Below are 17,856 nucleotides of genomic sequence, written 5' to 3' on the forward strand. Positions count from 1 at the left end.
CGAATTCGGGCACATTGTAAGGGCATAACAAAATCGTTCAATAAATACTGATAATTTGGAATACAAAATATGCCCATTTGGAGCTTAACTAAACACTCCATACATCTTGTACATTCTCTTTAAATCGTGAAAAGTGAGAAATAACTGATTTGTTTCACTAGGAAGTGGGAAGAAGAACCAGAGAAAGCTTCCCTTTAAACACACATCAGACCTCAACTCAGCCCCAGGAAGCAAAAACAGTGGTTGCAATAAGCACCTGACTGATGCAGAAGGCCGAGATGCTTTCTTGATCTTTGTGGATGATACGGACGGGATCTAGAACACCACCATCGAGGGAATGATCGTCACCTTCACCACCAGGAGTGGTCGTCGGTCCTTCCTGCACGACCAAACGACACTCGTCACACTAAGGCAAGGGCAGTGCTGTAAAACACGGCTTCATTGGCAGCAGGCTTCAAAGACAAGGCAGAGAAGCCTAACCTGCAGTGTGGTGCGGTGGATATTTGTAAAAAATGAGATGAAGAAAAATGACGTTGGTCTGTGGTACAAAGTCATTTATGTAATTAGAGTTGCTGAAAATAGTTCTGGTGTTCTTTGTTTTTTTTTCTCTTTTTCAGACCTTTTTTGTAGTCTTGATTCCCGCAGGATTGGATTTAATGCTGACACAGCTAAGATAACAGGTGCACATGGCAGCTATCCACAGAACAGCCCAGTATAAGTGTTGTTGAAGGTGTTACATCTGTTCCCACTTATCATACTTAGAAGCATGGTGATGTATATGACTAAATTAATACAGAACAAGTGACTTAAGTATAGAGTGGAAAGAAAACAGCACGAAAGATGGAACACCAGAAAAAGGAATACACAAACTACAGCACTGAAATATAGAAATATAGAAATCTTTTCCCAGCACAGAAAAAAATGGAAGGGCAGAAGATTCTCCCCATCAATATCCCCTATACATTATTCATAATGCCTGTAAAAGAAAAAAAAAAGAACGACAGAGTAACCCCAATTGCAAAATAAGCATCTGCAAACGTTCGTTAAAAGCAGTATATATTCCTAAGCGTTCATATTTCCAAGAAAATTTTTAGATTGTATAAAATTTATTTATCACAAAAGATTTTAGAAGTTCTATATTTCTTGTCTTGCACCTTCAATAATGCTAAGACTGGAAAAAAATCTAAAAGGTGGTAAAATTTTTTTTTTTACGGTTTCCATAAAAAAATATGAAATTGCGGGTCTTAACATCATAAAGCAGCACCACACGGCTTTGAAAAAAAAAAATCTATTTGAGAGCTCCAGATTAATTTTGAACACTCAAGCCTCTTTAACATATATGTCAAACTATAATTACTATACAGAATTTTTTTTTGCACTTGGCCCCGTTAAGATAAGCTTACTGTGGCTGAGAATGAACTTTAAACCTAGTGCTCAGCAGTGAGACACCATAGCCACTGGGCCAGCAAGGTGGTTTGGTGCTGTAAACATGGACAACTACATGAGATAACACTGTCTTTCAAGGCAGAAGAACGTTGAATACTCCATGAGCTGTACGTCGTCCAATGAAATGCAATGTCAAACTTCTGCACGGCTGAACAAAAAGCAAAAGGTGCGAAGAGCTATACAACCGATCTCCGATGAATCACATGCATAGGTCGGCAAAAAATGTGGAGCTCACTCGGACTCAGTCTCACCAAAATTTTCCTCAACCGGATTCACTCAGACTCAGACTCACTCAATTTTTTGTCAACCAGACTCACTTGGACTCAAGCTCACCTAAATATTATTCACTCGGACTCACTCAGACACACGACTCGATCAGAGTCTGAGTGAGTCGACTCATGAGTCTGTTATTGAATAATTAGCTTTCTCGATCAGGATGTCAATGCACTTAAACACCAATATCTCGCATAATCGGTGCTCTACGATACGCATTTTGATCTCGTACCTTCACATACTAGTTATCAGTGACTGCAATCCAGTAAGGACATTTTTATTGAAAGATATGACTCACACGAGTTAATTTTATCAAGAACTTCCTTTGAAAAATTTTATGGGGGAGGAGGGGGGTGAAGGCATGCCTCTGATAAAAAGAAAGATTGCGCTGGCGTATAAACGCTTGTGCATTGAAGTATCTGTGAGTAGAAGTGAGTATCAACGTGCACCGTCATAAGGCTGATAGCAATGCTGAAGTTGAGCAGTTATCACCATAAGTCAGCAAAAAAATTTGGAGCTCACTCAGACTCACTCAAGAAATATATTTTGTGCATAGAGCTCACTCGGACTCAGACTCACCAAAATTTTCCTCAACCGGACTCAAAACTCACCAAAATATCACTCACCCAAACTCAGACTCACGGCTCGATCCGAGTCTGAGTGAGTCTGAGTCCACTCATGAGTGAGTTTGCCGACCTATGATTACATGTGACACATCAGACATGAAGCAGAGACACCAAGCATGAAGATCTGTGATCAGCCCTGACATGTTTGTGACAGGTCAGGGCTGGTCACAGGTCTTCATGTTCACTGCTTTTCACTAGGCTCTGCAAAAGCCAGACGCTCAGCTGTTCATGTTCTACGAGTTGGTAAACACAGCACACATGCAGAGCAGCAGACAAGTCAACACAAAGACATATTTTTAGAACAGTGCACTGCAAACGTCACACACATGCTGCACTTACTTTTGGTGGCTGCGTCTGACCCTGTGTGGAGGCAACCAAAATAAAGCCGAGTAAAGCAACTTGCCTTGTCAACATGATGGTTCAGCGGTATCGATGGTCACGACTTTTACTGCTACAGAGAATCTCACAGGTTTCCTTAGCAACGCCACCCTACTCCTTTTGCACAATGAAGTTATAGTTAATGTTACTATCTGCTATCCATTCTCCCCCCTTTCTTTCATGTGTCAATTCAGGTATTCGGCATAATGCTAGACAGCTACAGTGAACTTTTTCCCTTCACTTTGTCTTTTTCACCAATAATAAAAAATGAAACCATTTACTAGAACATGTACACTTGAGTGTTTTGTACTTGGTTATTTCTATGTGAACAAGCTAATGGCAGAAGCCAAACAAATTGCTGTACGACTTTTTTGTGTGTGGAACAATACATTTTGAAGAAAAAAGACACCTCACTTTAATAAAAGCGTGCACTCAGCAAGAAATCCAATACTAATTTCGCCAGGTTAGTACCATTAACATAAAGGCTCAAGAAAAATAAGCACTATATTAAAAAAAGTAATACGAAGCATCTACTCAAAAGATAGACAAACTAAAACTTTGTAGCAAGATTTGTTTTTGTACAATACATGGCGCAGAAAAGATTCCAGACTGTTAGAACTGCTCATATATCTCATTTTGAGAGATGGTGGACTAGCATAAAATAGTTCATGAGTGTTTTGAGCAATGCGGAATTTAAAAATGTTTTTCGTCGACTCTTATTTAGGGGACTTTGATCGTAGTTATAAGGTGTCTTCAAGAATCAACGGTGAAGAGGCCACCTTGCCTGAAGAATACTATTTATCATAATTAAAATAATTAACATCACTTGTAAATTTTCTGTGAGGTTTCAGATTTAAATAAATGGGAAAATTCTTAGCAACATATTGCAAACAGAACTTGAATTTAATGCCTCTTAGTGTGTTATTCAGACAGACACCGAATTTTAGCAGTTCAGAAAAATTCTCAGAACCCATTACACTGCACAGACCTGTCCCTTTGCAAGGATAGGACATTGACACCTTGTGTTATCGAAGTCACAGCCACTCAGATTTCTGCCCCGTGTTTGTGGAAAATGCTTCTAGCATCCCTCGTCTCATTTGCATCTGTTCCATGGAGTGCTCGTTAGTATCTATATTCCTGTGAGCCACAACAAATGGTTAAATGGCTTCGTGCGCTGCTCTTGCCGAAAGAGAGACAGCGTTGGCAAGTAAGTGACGTGAAGCGAAAGGCAGATAAAAATTAGTCTATGTATAAATCCTATGCTTATACCCTATGCATACCTTGCGCACTGTGTACTTACTTTTGTTGCCTGCGTTTGGCCTTGTGTCTGTAGAAGAGAAGCATATGAATGTAGTAGGACGCCTCATGCCAAACGAAGTCATGTTGAAAGCCAACAGGCTCACTCTTAATAAGCGGTCAATGTTTTACGCTATGAGCAGTAGTAAACATGGCGGCCCCTTCAAGTACTCACATCTGGCAGTGGTGTCACCTTGTGGGAGAAGAGATAACGAATGAACAGGTCCTGAACACCCTCTTGCCGCACCAGGTAGTTCCACAGCCTGCGAGCTGGGTGGGCTGCAGGGTGCTTGCTTCGGCTGCAAAGCGACCACACAAACTGTCAATGGTCAACCTTTAGATATAGAACATCAGGCGTACTGGCTATACTGACGTACAGCTGAAGTTCCGTGCAGATGCGCAGAACTGAGGCTGAAGATCAATAGTGCCATATATCTTTTAAAAATCGCCTATGGCAGATAGCACAGTTCGTCCTAAAGCCGGATTACACGAAGAGGTGTACCAACTAATTGCTGCATTTGAGTGCAGTTGTGGCTGGCCAACTTTATTGATGGTAGTTGCTTTATTGTTAGCGTCTACTTTTACAGCCACAGCTGCACAATCTCCCGACTTCAAACGTGGAGTTGTTATAATAGGATGCGAGAAAGAAAGTTACGAATTAATGGTTATAACGAGCTGTGCATTAAGTTATATCTGCTTGAGTGAGTGTTATGCAAAGAGATTTTATTTTACGATCACAGATCACCATGTTCCAAAGCTCACTTGGAGTTCTGACACACGTTGCATTGCACTTTCATTTCATGCTGATCGTGCCATAGCACAGTTACTTCCACTGCCACATGAATATCAGTGTGGCCAGTGCAGCAGAACTTACTGTAGCAGTGGCCACTAAGTCAGTGCCGCAGTGGGTAACATGTTCAGCATTTTCATGCAATGTTCTTCAATCATATGAGTTGCAAAACTCCGTTACGAAAATCGAACATGCCTACGGACAAATCTGCAGACATTAGCGAACCGATGCGCCACCTGAGAGCTACAATAAAAAACACACCACATCGCTGCTGTCTTTGCTTTCATTGCGAGTTATCACAGTGAAAATTAGGAGAAGTACTTTCAAGAAAGGAGGAAGAGTTCTGTGGCTGCAAAATTACCTGCAAAAGAAGTAAATCGCAAACGTGAACACACTGCCCATTTCATCAAGCTTGCGGTTTTCAGCAACACAAAAGCCCCCAATTAGATTGTTTCTGCGCTGAGATGTGATGTCGGCAGACCTCCACGATTTTGATCAATGCCGTGTCCAGACAGTGATACAACCTTTGTCAAACAGTTCCAGGACATTTTTTTTTTATTTCTGAGTTTGCAATACTATAAAGAAACAAATGTTTTTATGTTACCTGGTATGTGTTGTTACTTGACATAACCTTGGCCATGTTTCCGTATAAACTCGCTAGGTGGCAGGGCTGTGCTTAGCAACACATTTTTCAGGTTGTTGTCGAATTAGTAAAGGTGGCCCAATGGATGCTGATTGTGAGCAAAGAGTGAACATTAAGTTCTGCGTTAAGCTCGGGAAAAGCCCTAGTGAAATGTGGAACATGATTGAGCAAGCATACGCAGGCACGGCACTCGAAGTTATGTTTTCAAGTGGCACAAAAGGTTTCGTGAAGGCAGAGATTCAGGGCAAGACAATCCCAGAGTATTCAAGCATCGCAGTCACAGATTTCCCTGCTTGCTTCCAAGACCTCCAGAAACGTTGACAAATGTGTATAGATAGCCAAGGGGACTACTTTGATAGGAGCCAGGATCATAACTTGATAAGCACAATTTTCTATTTTCTATGACCTTTGTCCTGGAACTTTTCTGACAAAGGTTGTACATGGAGCCTGCGGGAAATTTCGCGACTCTTACGATTGAAGAACTCTGGCTTTCACGTATATGTGCGGCAGCGCACCTGAAAGGCGTGTTGTCCACCTCCAGGAGCACCTTGTATTTGAGGATGGGGGGCCCCTGCACAGGTGCGGCACCCTGGCCGGACGCCTCGACATGCGAGTTGGGCAGCAGGCCGGGGGGTGCACTGCCATGGGCCTCCAGCGACTCACGCAGGTGCCGCAGCCAGTGGTCAATGGCACGCAGGGACGCATGCAGAAGGGGGCTTGTCACCGGGAGCTCTGCCACAACACAAACCTCAGCATTATTAGTACATGGCGTGTCACTCGTGCACAACTTTTTCGTGTCTGAGGCTTGCCATGCAAAAGCACTATAGCTTGTGCACACATTCTGCCGCTCACTTGGTGTGCCAGTAATGATGCCCGACTATGACACAAGCTTGCCAGTTCCATTAAACATTATGCTGACAGAGCTCCACGAAACATTTAGCACTGTGTGAGGGCACTGAAAGATATATGTAACATTGGGCATACGGTACTGAGGCACCATCAGTTCATAGTACTAAACTGCTTGCTTACCTTGTTTTCTCACACACCCCCCAGTCAAGTTTGAAACCCACAGGAAGTGTTAGACTTGGACTAAAGTTAAAAAAGATCAACATTTTGTTAAGCATTTCCTGTTATTCTTTTCTGCAAAATGTTAACCTGCAGGTGAGAACTGGAACTTCCAAGTTTCATGACATCATTTCTACTTGCTAATCTGTCATTAGTATAAGACACAGAGAGATGCACTCCTGCAGTAAAAGTATGGATGCTACCATGGCAATGGAGAGTGAATAGCACCACTACATCATCTGGAGACTCTGTTCCTGTGAAGAATCTTCAGACATAACTAGAGCTGTGTGAATAGCAAAATTTTGGATGCGAAGCGAATTCGAATATTGAAGTGTGAGTGCGAATCAAATAGAATATTTTCGAATATTTCTAGAATATTTTTCGTAGAGAGCATTCCTAAACATATTCTTATGAGATAGCAACATGAAAGTGTTTCTTTTCGCTAGATGATGAGGCGGGGTGGTGTTTCATAATTGTCTTATCAAAAATGAGGCAATGTAGAGGCCGAATTGTATTTATGTACATGATTTGGTGTAACCAAAGTGTTGCCGACAACACTTTACACGTGATAGGCAAAGATGCCATTTCCTCAGCCTCTCCTCCACTTTCAACTTCTGTGGAAGCCCAAGTGATGTGACAGACAAGGGTGTGCTCCCTTCAAATCCGGAGTTCCAAATCTGCCTCGTAGACGTCGAAATATAATAACATATGAAATTTTGGATGCTAAAAAGCTTCGGCTTCTGATATGTCGGACTTCCTGTCTAAATTTCAGGTCCAAAACAGCAATAATTGAGCGCCCACCTCTGCCACATCTTTCATCTCCATGTTGGAACCAGCGTTTTCTTGAGTTAATACATTTGCGACCGTAGCGGAGCTTGAAAGGCAGCTTTGCCGCAATACCGGGGTGTGATGAGGTGAAGCATATTGAAAATCTAGGGACCACTTTCGATCGGACGTTGTCTCTTAGCTAAGTTCGACCATAACGGAGCTTGAAAGGCAGCTTTGCTGCAATACGAGAGTGTAATGAGGTGAAGCATACTGAAAATCTAGGGACCTCTTCTGAGGGGACATTGTCTCTTGGCCAAGTTCGACCGTAGCGGAGCTTGAAAGGCAGCTTTGCCGCAATACAGTGGTGTGATGAGGTGAACCATATTGAAAATCTGAAGGGGTCACTTTCAATCGGACGTTGACTGTACTCGTTTTTGGGAAGTTCGAATAGTTCGAATAGTAAAATTCCAGTGCGAATCGAATCGAATAATTGTGAACAGTAGCGCAAAAAATTCACACAGACGACGACAGAGCAAGACGGGACACAGCGCTAACTAACAACTCAGTGTTTATTGCAGGCGATAGCATATATATGCACATGACACCGCACGAAAGGAAAAGGAAAAGGGGCGATGGGGGGCGAAGGAACACACAAGGCAATCAACCAAGCATATCACACAAGCGGCTGACGCGACAAAAATAGCATTTCCTTTTCTGATAGACGGATTGAAGGGCAGCTTACCGCATCTCTATGTTTTATTTCTACCGCTTCAATAATTTCCCGCATTAGTTGATCCGAATGACTGCGCTCTGTTGAATAGTGGCTTGCAACCACAACGCGCACAATGCGCAGCTAGGTGGCCCGACAAGGCGAGATTTCCCACATTGTACCTATGTTCCCGCAGACGATCATTCATGCATCTGCCTGTCTGGCCCACATATTCTTTGCCGCACGTGAGCAGTATAGAATATACTACTCCCTCTACACAGGAGACAAACGGTTCGCGGTGCTTCTTGTTGCATCCGCGTGCCTTGCGCACACCCGCGTTCACTCTAGCGCACAAGCTCGACAGCTTCAAAGGAGCAGAGAGCGCAACATCAACACCTACACGCTTCGCAATTTTCATCAGATTGTGACTAATATTGTGAAGGTAGGGCAAGACAACAACCTTCTTTCTTTCATGCGTCACATGCTCAACGGTATTACAGTCAACTTCCTTGGATTTTTTCAGCATGCTACCTGCTACAGCGGTCAACACATGCAATGGGTAACCCGCGTCTGACAACCGTGTAACTTGGTCACTAAAACTTTTGTGAATGAAGTGTGGGCAGGACTTCAGAAGGGCATTATTAAAACACAATTTGATGATACCCCGCTTGACCAGCTTCGAATGAGCAGATGAATATGGAAGGATGGGTTTTTTGCCTCTCGGCTCGTAACACCAACATGCCTGATTATTAACAAAGCTGAGGGTGAGATCTAAAAAGCTGATAGAGCAGTTAACTGGTGCTTCAAATGTCAAAACAAGAGGCCTGAGGCATTCATTAAAAACAGAGCGAACAGCACATGTCACGTCGGCAGGCAAACCAGAGTCAGAGTCTAATAAAACCAGGTAGTTGTCTACATAGCGGAATATCCTTACTACGCCTAGTCCTACCATCCGAGAGCGCACTAACCGGTCCTTATGAGCCAGAAACAAATCACTTAAATAGGGCGCAATACAAGAGCCTATTGATACGCCAGTTCTTTGAATAAAGTTTGAGTCACCCCAAGAGGCGAACGTCATGTGTGTCATGTGCATATATATGCAATCACCTGCAATAAACACTGAGTTGTTAGTTAGCGCTGTGTCCCGTCTTGCTCTGTCGTCGTCTGTGTGAATTTTTTGCGCTACTGTTCACAATTATGCAATACCAACTAGCCCACCAGTCTGTCCTTTTACACTTCGAATCGAATAGCAAACACTATTAGAAAAATATTCGAAATTTCGAATATTCGCATACTCCTAGACATAACATATTAGCACAAAAAGACAACGGACAAGGTGAAGACAACAGACAGGACGCGGCGCTAAACTTCAACTCAGCATTTACTCATGGAAAAAACATTGTTTCTTCTGTGAGTAAATGCTCAGTTAAAGTTTAGCACTGCGTCCCGTCGTATTTACCTTGTACGTTGTTTTCTGTGCTAATTAGTTGTCTGTAGTCAATACGCACCAACTAGCCCCAACTTGGTTCTCTAATACTGCAAGAATCTTCATTGTAGTTTGAAACGATGCCTAACGTCAATTTACCATGAACAAGTACACTGCCAAATAGCAAGGTGATGCAGTTCTAACATCACTGCAATCGTATTCAGATTCTTGCTACTGATGCAGCACTTGGCGTCAATGCCTAGCAAAAAAGATGCAAGGATAGCGTGCATGTCAATGTGCAAGATGCCTATTTTTACAGTAAACTTCCGCTACATTTGTACTTTGTTTTTATCGCAACATGTGTGCCATGGGTGAGCAGCTGGAAGCAGTTACTACCTTGCAGCTCAATGCCAGCCACAGTGAGGAAGTCTCGTAAGTTGTGGTTGACCATTTTCACAACCGCGAACCGCATGAGAGCCCACGCGTACGAGCCAGGATCCAGTTGCTCCAGGCGGGACCCCTGAGAGGGCCGTCGCTGCTGCTCGGTCGTGCCTGCATCCTTGAACACATCATCCTCATCAATCTCTTCATCATGGCCTCCTGCGGCATCCTCTTCGTCGCTGGAAAGTGATGCTGCCGAGTCGTAGTCAATCGCTGCCATCTGGTCCGGGAGGATAGGCTGGGTGAAAGGAAGCAGCTCTTTTAAATTTAAAAAGTTACTACATTCCAATGCTTTTTGGTATGAAAACCACAGTCTGATTGTCAGGCAAGCCATTGTTGTAGACTATGAATTAATTTGGACCATCTGAGTTTTTGTAACGTGCACCTAAACCGTAAGCCCTTTCTGTGGCCTCGTAGAACCAGTGAGAAGTGTAACACCCTTCAACTGTTGCTTGCGCAATTGTGCACACCAAAATCTCACATAAATGCAAAAGCCCTCATGAAAAATAACATTATACTTTAAATTTGTTGCATGCATCTTGAAACTTTCCTGATGGTGCATGATACCACATGATATATGAGTGGAGTGCTTTTACGGCAAAACAATGAAGACATTGGATGGCTGCATGTTTGATGTCAGTGTTGGTATTTCACAATTGCATACGTGCTTTCAAAGTATGCGAGACCTGAAATAGTTGAAGTTCACACATTTCAAATTTTAAGAGAATGCTAAAAAAGATCTTTCTGTAAACCCGGCAAAACTCAGTGAAGAATTGGAAAATCTTCATCTGTTTTGCAGCTGTTCGGCTTCTAATTATTCCAAAGATGTAACAGATCTGATGAAACTAAATTTTCAGTGGAGAAAATTAATTAGCACCCTGAAATGACCATAGCATACATGCTGTGGCATGCCACAGGCCAACACCTGTGATAAAAAACTCCTTTCTCACAGGTTGAGAAATTCGCGCGCTACATCAACCAAACTTCCAAATGCCTGGCATCGTACACAGCTTCAGAAGGGCGAATGATACGCCAACAACATACCTTGGACATAAAGCAGGACATCATTGACATGATTGGGGGTACAAAGATTTCCCTGTACGTAGGACGGTCTTCACGGACATTCGCCTGTGGAGCTTCGCTTTTCAGCTGAGGCAAAATTTTCATGTTCCACTTGACACGCTGGCGGGTGATGGCATCAAAAATACCAGTCTCAACAGTGGCTGTTGCCTCCTCTGAAAAATAATATTGCACAAAACATTGCAAAAGCGACACATTTTCTTTTCGCTATGACACAGAAGCAGTCAAAGAGATGCCATTTACCTAAATTGTTCTGCTGGCTGTTTCATACTAGCTCAATCTTTTATAAATGCCTTTTCCCTATGCTTGTGCAAATCGTAAATTTTAGGTTCAAAACGAATTCGAAGCGAATAGTGATTTGTTTGAATAATCTTGAATTGAATTCGAATAGTATATTTCAGGGTGTCGGAACGAAATGTTTTTCGTTTCGGTTTTAGTTTCGTTTCACCGCAAAAAGTTCCGTTTCGTTTCTGTTCCGGAACGAAAAAAAAAATGTTCCGTAACGGTTCGTAACGTTTTTTTTTTCTTTGTATAAAAAAAGAAAGTAAGAAAAAGGTGAGGCAATCATTAAAAAAAAAACATTGCATTTGTGATGTAGTTGTGCGACAAGGGTAAAACACGTTCTTCAGACGAGCGGAAGTAACTGTACCACGTATTCCTACCAACTAGCATAAACCAGTATTCATTTCAAAGTCATAGTATTTATTTTCTCACAAGATAAATCGAATTTTTTTAGTTGGCTTAATTCTTTGTGTCAAGGGAGTGAGCACGATCTCAGAAGCAGCACGTCATTGAGTGTACTCTCTGATGTGCGAGACCGCTGTTCTGATAAAAAGATCGCCAGGCCTGCGCGAAACACGCAGCAAGTCACAGCAACAGCTAGAAGAGCGGGCTTTGTAGAGCCCATTGTTATCCCTTTGGGCAACTAATACAAGTAAACATGCAACGTACCCACTACGTCATAAATCGTCGCAATTTTTCTGAAGTAGCGAAGTTCCCACTATGCCATTTTTCTTCATTCTTCGGAGAATCGCGGTACCCGCTACACATCTGTAAGGCATTATCTGCACTTCGTGCTGTGGCTGATAATGAAGAATTATGGCTGAACACTTTGCAGTGGGTGGGAAGGAGTGTTGCGGAATGGGCGGCTCCATTCGATTCCAATTCCATTCCGGGGAATTAGAACTTGCCGCAATTCCATTCCTTTCAATTCCTCGGAATGAATAAAACTTAGCCCATTGGCACTCAGGGAATGGCCTGGCAGTCCGATTCCATTCCTGAAATTCCTCAACGTAGGAAAGGCATCTTGATAGTTTTATCAAGTTAAGAATGAACGCCCCCTAAAGCTGATGTCATCAAATGCATTAAGAACTGCAAAAGTATGCAAAACACGTTGCCAAGGTCGAGGAATAGTAGCTTGGTGACATATTTCGTGCAGTACTACCACCCTACTAATTCCCATAGGGGCAGTTCTCCCGCTACCGATAGCATTTGCGTGGTCAACATGTTTGAACGAATGGTGGTATTTCAATATTGTTTAAGCTTAAATCTGTTAATGCTAAAATGACGACATAGCGTATTTTTATGCTGACAAAAGCGCCTTTGCATCGAATACGGAACACTGGGCCGCACTGCCCGTCAGCACTCACGCTTGTCAAGCGCGCCTCGCAAGCATGGATGGGGTGAGGAGAACTTTCTGTGTTTGCCTGTGCGCAGGCATGCAATGCCTTCCTTGTCGCAAAGGTTGTTTACATGTGTCAGGTACTAAACTGCTCGTGAGATAAAGATCAGGCTGTGCATAGAATATTCACCACTTTCGGGTGGGGGTATCAATGGGAACCAACGCGCAGGGGTAATTAGTTTCTCCCTTCGGTATCTGCTTATGCCTCTGTTTCTAGTAGGCGCGTTGCTTATAAATGTACCGTGCTTGTAATCAGCTAAGCCATTTTAAAAATACAGCTTTAGTGTTAACTTGCGAGGCTCTGACTTACTAACGTTTGAAGCTTGAAAAACAGCACGTAGACGAAAACGTCCTCTATTTTCGGAAAAAGACTTAATTCCATTCCCATTCCATTCCTCTGAGCGTTGTCCCCATTCCATACCGGTGTCGCGAAAATGTGGAATGATTCCGGAGTCATTCCAATTCAGGAGTGGTAACTCCGCAACACTGGCGGGAAGCATTAAACCACACACTCTTTGCGCTATTAGCATTGTGTGATGACTGGTTGTTATTTTACTCTTCTGCCACGCTATATTACATATGTTAACGCGATTCCTTGCCCGACATGACGCCTGTATAGAGTATTTTTGCGATGAAGTTAAAAGCACCAACTGTGGTGGTGGAAGACTCGACTGCCACGCAGAGGGCGCAGATTAAAATCCCATCCGATCCTAGAAATGTGTTTCTCATTTAATTTTTTCTTATATCGCGCGATAGCGCTCACGTACACCGGCGGCGGCTGACAACTATATGGCGCCAAACTCGGCTGTTGTGATCTCATAACAGCTTTCACTGTAACAAACTTCAGCGTCGACAACGCTCTCTCCACTTTGGCCTGCTTGACAGGCGCGCCAAAGTCCACTCGTCCACTTGCGTTAATATAAACATCTCTTGTTGCCACTGTTTTCGTTTTTCGCACAATTTTAACATATCATTTGCTTTGGAATTCCTGCCTGAGGTACGCGCTAATACTGTACCCTGAAATATGTTCACATTGCATGAGTTCAGTTGTTCCGGATTGCGAAATTTTCTCATGAACCGAAAAACGATTGAAAAAATTTCGGTTCACTCCGGAACGAAATAATAAATAAAGTTTCGGTTACGTTTTCGTTCCGGTCAAAAATATCGTTTTTTTCGTCTTCGGTTTTCGTTCCGTTCAGACACTCTGGTATATTTCACATATTATAAAGAAAAATGAGCATATTTGTCATGACCCAACTAACCTGAACAATTTTTTTTTTAATTGAAACAAGGCGTGTGCAAATGTCATTCTTTTTGGTTCAAAGGAAGTGGTAGCAACTTTGAATTGTAGCAGGATTTCACTTTCAGCAGGATGCAAATGATAACCGGTGAAAAATGTTACGTTTTAAAATTTACTATACTTAGAGCATATAAGCCGGTATAACAAGCTTTTAAACATAAAAAATGATGAATCGATGTGGGGATAATATATTCATTTAACCTTGAAGTGGGGCTTCGCGGCAGTGCGCATTTTCCTTGGATAGGTGTATTCACGGTACAGCACCCCTCCACTGCAGTGAAACCACCTTAAGAGGGGGTTACATGCGAACTAATACACGCCTATTCGTTCATTTCGAATTCTTCAAAATTTCCTATAATTTATTTCAAATTGAAGTGAATTCAAATACTGTAATAATTGTTCGTGGGCACAAGCCTACTTTTCTAGCATATAACCCACCTGAGAAAATGGTTTTACAAAAGTGCTTGGCCGTGCCACAAACCACCTCTTCAGGAGAAATATGTCCTGTGGTAAAGTCACACCTCAAGAAGTATATTTGCACCACGATTTACTTATTTATTTTAGTTTTAGAGCAGGTTATGCACGAAAAATTTGGCAACACTTAAAACATACTGTATTATTTTGAGCATTGCAACAAACAGAAAGAGAAGTGCAGCAGACCAGAAGAAAAAACTTGAGTGTATAATCTTTGAAAATAACTGCATACAGTTATTCTCGGAGATTATTGTAAGAAAGAAAAATCAGACTATCCTAAGAAAGAAATCAAGACAGACTGTGTACGGCTCTCTTAAGATAATCTAAATAAAGAGGAAGCTTCTTATCCAGCACTTGTTTTAAGGTTCTATGCAAATCCTACCATTCTAACTATTTGCTTCAGAATTATTCTATAGCCATTTGCCTCGACTTCGCTTTGAAGCAAAGAATTTATATTCATGCCGGCTTAGAGCTAAACTGGGATGCCCCATACATATTATTCAATATACGATAAGATCCCCAGTTGGGCTTCACCACAGCTCGTCTGACCTAGCCGAGAAAGCAGACCAGTGGCTAGAATCATAATAATATCTGGGGTTTAACGTCCCAAAACCACGATATGATTATGAGAGACGCCGTAGTGGAGGGCTCCGGAAATTTCGACCACCTGGGGTTCTTTAACGTGCACCTAAATCTATGTACACGGGCCTCAAACATTTTCGCCTCCATCGAAAATGCAGCCGCCACGGCCGGGATTCGATCCCGCGACCTTCGGGTCAGCAGTCGAGTGCCATAACCACTAGACCACCGTGGCGGGGCCAGTGGCTAGAATCATAAATGAGCGTATTTACTAGGCTTGTGCGCATATTCGAGCACTTCGAATATTCGAACGAATATTACAGTATCCGAATTCGCTTTGAAACGAATTTAAATTATTCTAAATATTGAAGTATTAGAAATGAACGTATAGACATATAACCGCATGTAACCCCTGTAAAGGTGGTTTCACTGCGGCGCAGAGGCGCTATACCGTGAATACACCTTTCCAAGAGAAATCCGCACTGCCGCGAAGCCCCCCTTCAGGGTTAAATGAACAAATTACCCTCACACCAATTCATCGTTTTTAAAATTAAGTTTAAAAACTCGTTATACCAGCTTATATACTACAGTAGAACCCCGCTGATACGTTTTTGAAGGGACCGTAGGAAATAAACGTAAGAGACGGGAAACGTAAGAGCCGAAAAACAGGAAAAACGGCAAAATATTTAGTGGTACAGAATTTTATTTCAATTCTTACGAGCAGCACGAAAATTGGCGCGCTCAGCCGCGATCTAGTCGATGGATGGAAACGCGGAGCTTAGGACGGCCTTATCCACAGAAATGTAATCAACGTATGTGATTTTTTTAACACCAACAGCTGTAGGCATGAAAGAACTAAGCACACGCAATCACGACCGGCGCGGCGAGTCCGACCGCGAACCGCACGCACGACTATGCGAGCTCCAACCAGCTCGAACCCCTCCCGTTCTCCGACAAATAACGATGATGATGAGTCTACGCCAACGCGATGGCAGAAGTGAATGCCAATCTCGAAGGCCTTGCTTTCGCAAGCAATTACGTCATACACGCCATGTTTGTGCAATGCAAATCTCAGAGGCTATGCTTTTGTCAATAGTAAATGCCAATCTCGAAGGCCTTGCTTTCGCGAGCAGTTACGTCATAGACGCCATCTTTGCAATTTGAATCTCGAAGGCCATGCTTTTGTTTGCATCAATTGAAAGATTCTTTTGCTTGCGCCTCTCATGCGGCTAATATTACGGTCAAACGAGGCCAAGCTGCGTGAAAATGCACCATGGCCGCTCTCCTTTGGTAGTCACTCGGTCGGCTCCGGGCGCACTTCGCGACGTATCATACGGGAACGGTCCGACAGTTACGACGTAACAGCGGGGTTCCCAATACATTGTATCCTATGGGAGCTATGCCGGGACCGGCGGAAAACGACGTAACAGCCGGGAAAACGCAGCAGTGAGGAACGTAACAGCGGGGTTCTACTGTATAAGTAAAGGAAATTTTGAAACGTAACATATTTTACAGGTTATCACTTGTATTCTACCGAAAGTCAAATCCTGCTACTATTCAAAGTTGCTTCCACTTCCCTTTGAACCTAAAAGAATGACATTTGCACATGCCTTGTTTCAATTAAAAGAAGTATATATTGTGCAGGTTAGTTGGGTCGCGACAAACATGCTCATTTTTCTTTATAATATGTGATATATACTATTCGAATTCGATTCAAAATTATTTGACCAAATCACTGTTCGCTTCGAACCTAAAATTTACTATTCGCACAAGCCTAGTATTTACGTGTCGGTGTCACTTGTCAGGCCAAGTACGGTGAAGCTAGTTAACAGAAATTGGCATTTTGTCTTGGTTTTCATATTTCTAGGGGTTGAATAAAAGGACAAGGCTCTGGCTCACTTTCAGGAGCTGCTGCTGATGGTGTGACAGCTCCACTGGAGCCACCTGCAGACACACGTAGCAGCTTCTTGGCTCCCCCACCAAACAGCATTGACCAGGTGCGCTGGGTGAAGCGCTGGCCCACCAGCCGGTAGAGGACATGGCAGTCGCAGGAGGCCAGCGCGTGAATCAGCTGGCTCAGGTAGACAGCCACGAAGGACTCACACAGCAAGGTGTGCAGCCGGGGACCATCTTCGTCTTTGTCACGAGCCATCAATGCACGTAGAGACTGCACACCTGTTCCAAAGCAAAATGAAACATGAGTCCAATGATTTCAGAAAGAATACCAAGGAAGACTCTTATTTACTAAGCCACGTTGTTTTAGAGTGCATTAGCTTGTAGTGACCTAATAAAAGATGCTTTGCCTAGTCAGCTAGCTGATTTACCAAGTAAAATTGCACTAAGTAATATTGATTAATTTAGTTATACTCAGCACATTCACATTTATAAACAGCATTTGAAACATACATTCTTTTCATTTGCTTAGTACAAGGTGAACATGTGCAAACTACGCACTCACTCAATCACAATAAACAGCATACTGCATCCACATCTTCCGCCAAAAATTTATTTGTACCGCTGTGGCTGATAACAGCACACATTTATGAAGCAGGTTACAGATGAATACTTAGATCTCCAGGTTGTTGAAAACAATGAATCATCACCAAAGCTCACAACAATTGTGGGGGTACTCGCACACCCTGCGAATTCTTTCCACCTCATGGTGCCCATGCATCCTGCGGGCTGGCTTTACTGCGGGACAAGCAGATGTTGGCATAGTTAGTGCAGCAGTGCAGATGGCGCTGTGTTATACCCTTGTCACACAGGTAAGCTTAACCGCTGTTATCCCCAACTGCAGTTAACGGACGTAACCACAGTTACCGTAAACCAGACAGAGGCGCTGTCACACGTTTGCAGCGCTTCCAAGTGTTCTCTAGTTCAT

General features: G+C 42.9%; 1 protein-coding gene across 1 annotated transcript in view; it reads right to left on the reverse strand.

Moving 5' to 3' along the window:
- LOC119387447 (dmX-like protein 2) overlaps positions 1–17,856 on the reverse strand; it is a gene marked incomplete at its 5' end in the record, with an annotated part of 52,980 nt that overhangs the window by 18,490 nt on the left and 16,634 nt on the right. The window contains 8 exon segments of the mRNA XM_037654841.2: positions 257–379; positions 2,685–2,705; positions 4,024–4,050; positions 4,195–4,318; positions 5,968–6,184; positions 9,817–10,099; positions 10,906–11,096; positions 16,875–17,150. Coding sequence (XP_037510769.1) covers positions 257–379; positions 2,685–2,705; positions 4,024–4,050; positions 4,195–4,318; positions 5,968–6,184; positions 9,817–10,099; positions 10,906–11,096; positions 16,875–17,150 — 1,262 coding nt within the window.

The sequence above is a fragment of the Rhipicephalus sanguineus genome, chromosome 3 (genome assembly GCF_013339695.2).
Source record: "Rhipicephalus sanguineus isolate Rsan-2018 chromosome 3, BIME_Rsan_1.4, whole genome shotgun sequence".
Classification (NCBI taxonomy): Eukaryota; Metazoa; Arthropoda; class Arachnida; order Ixodida; family Ixodidae; genus Rhipicephalus; species Rhipicephalus sanguineus.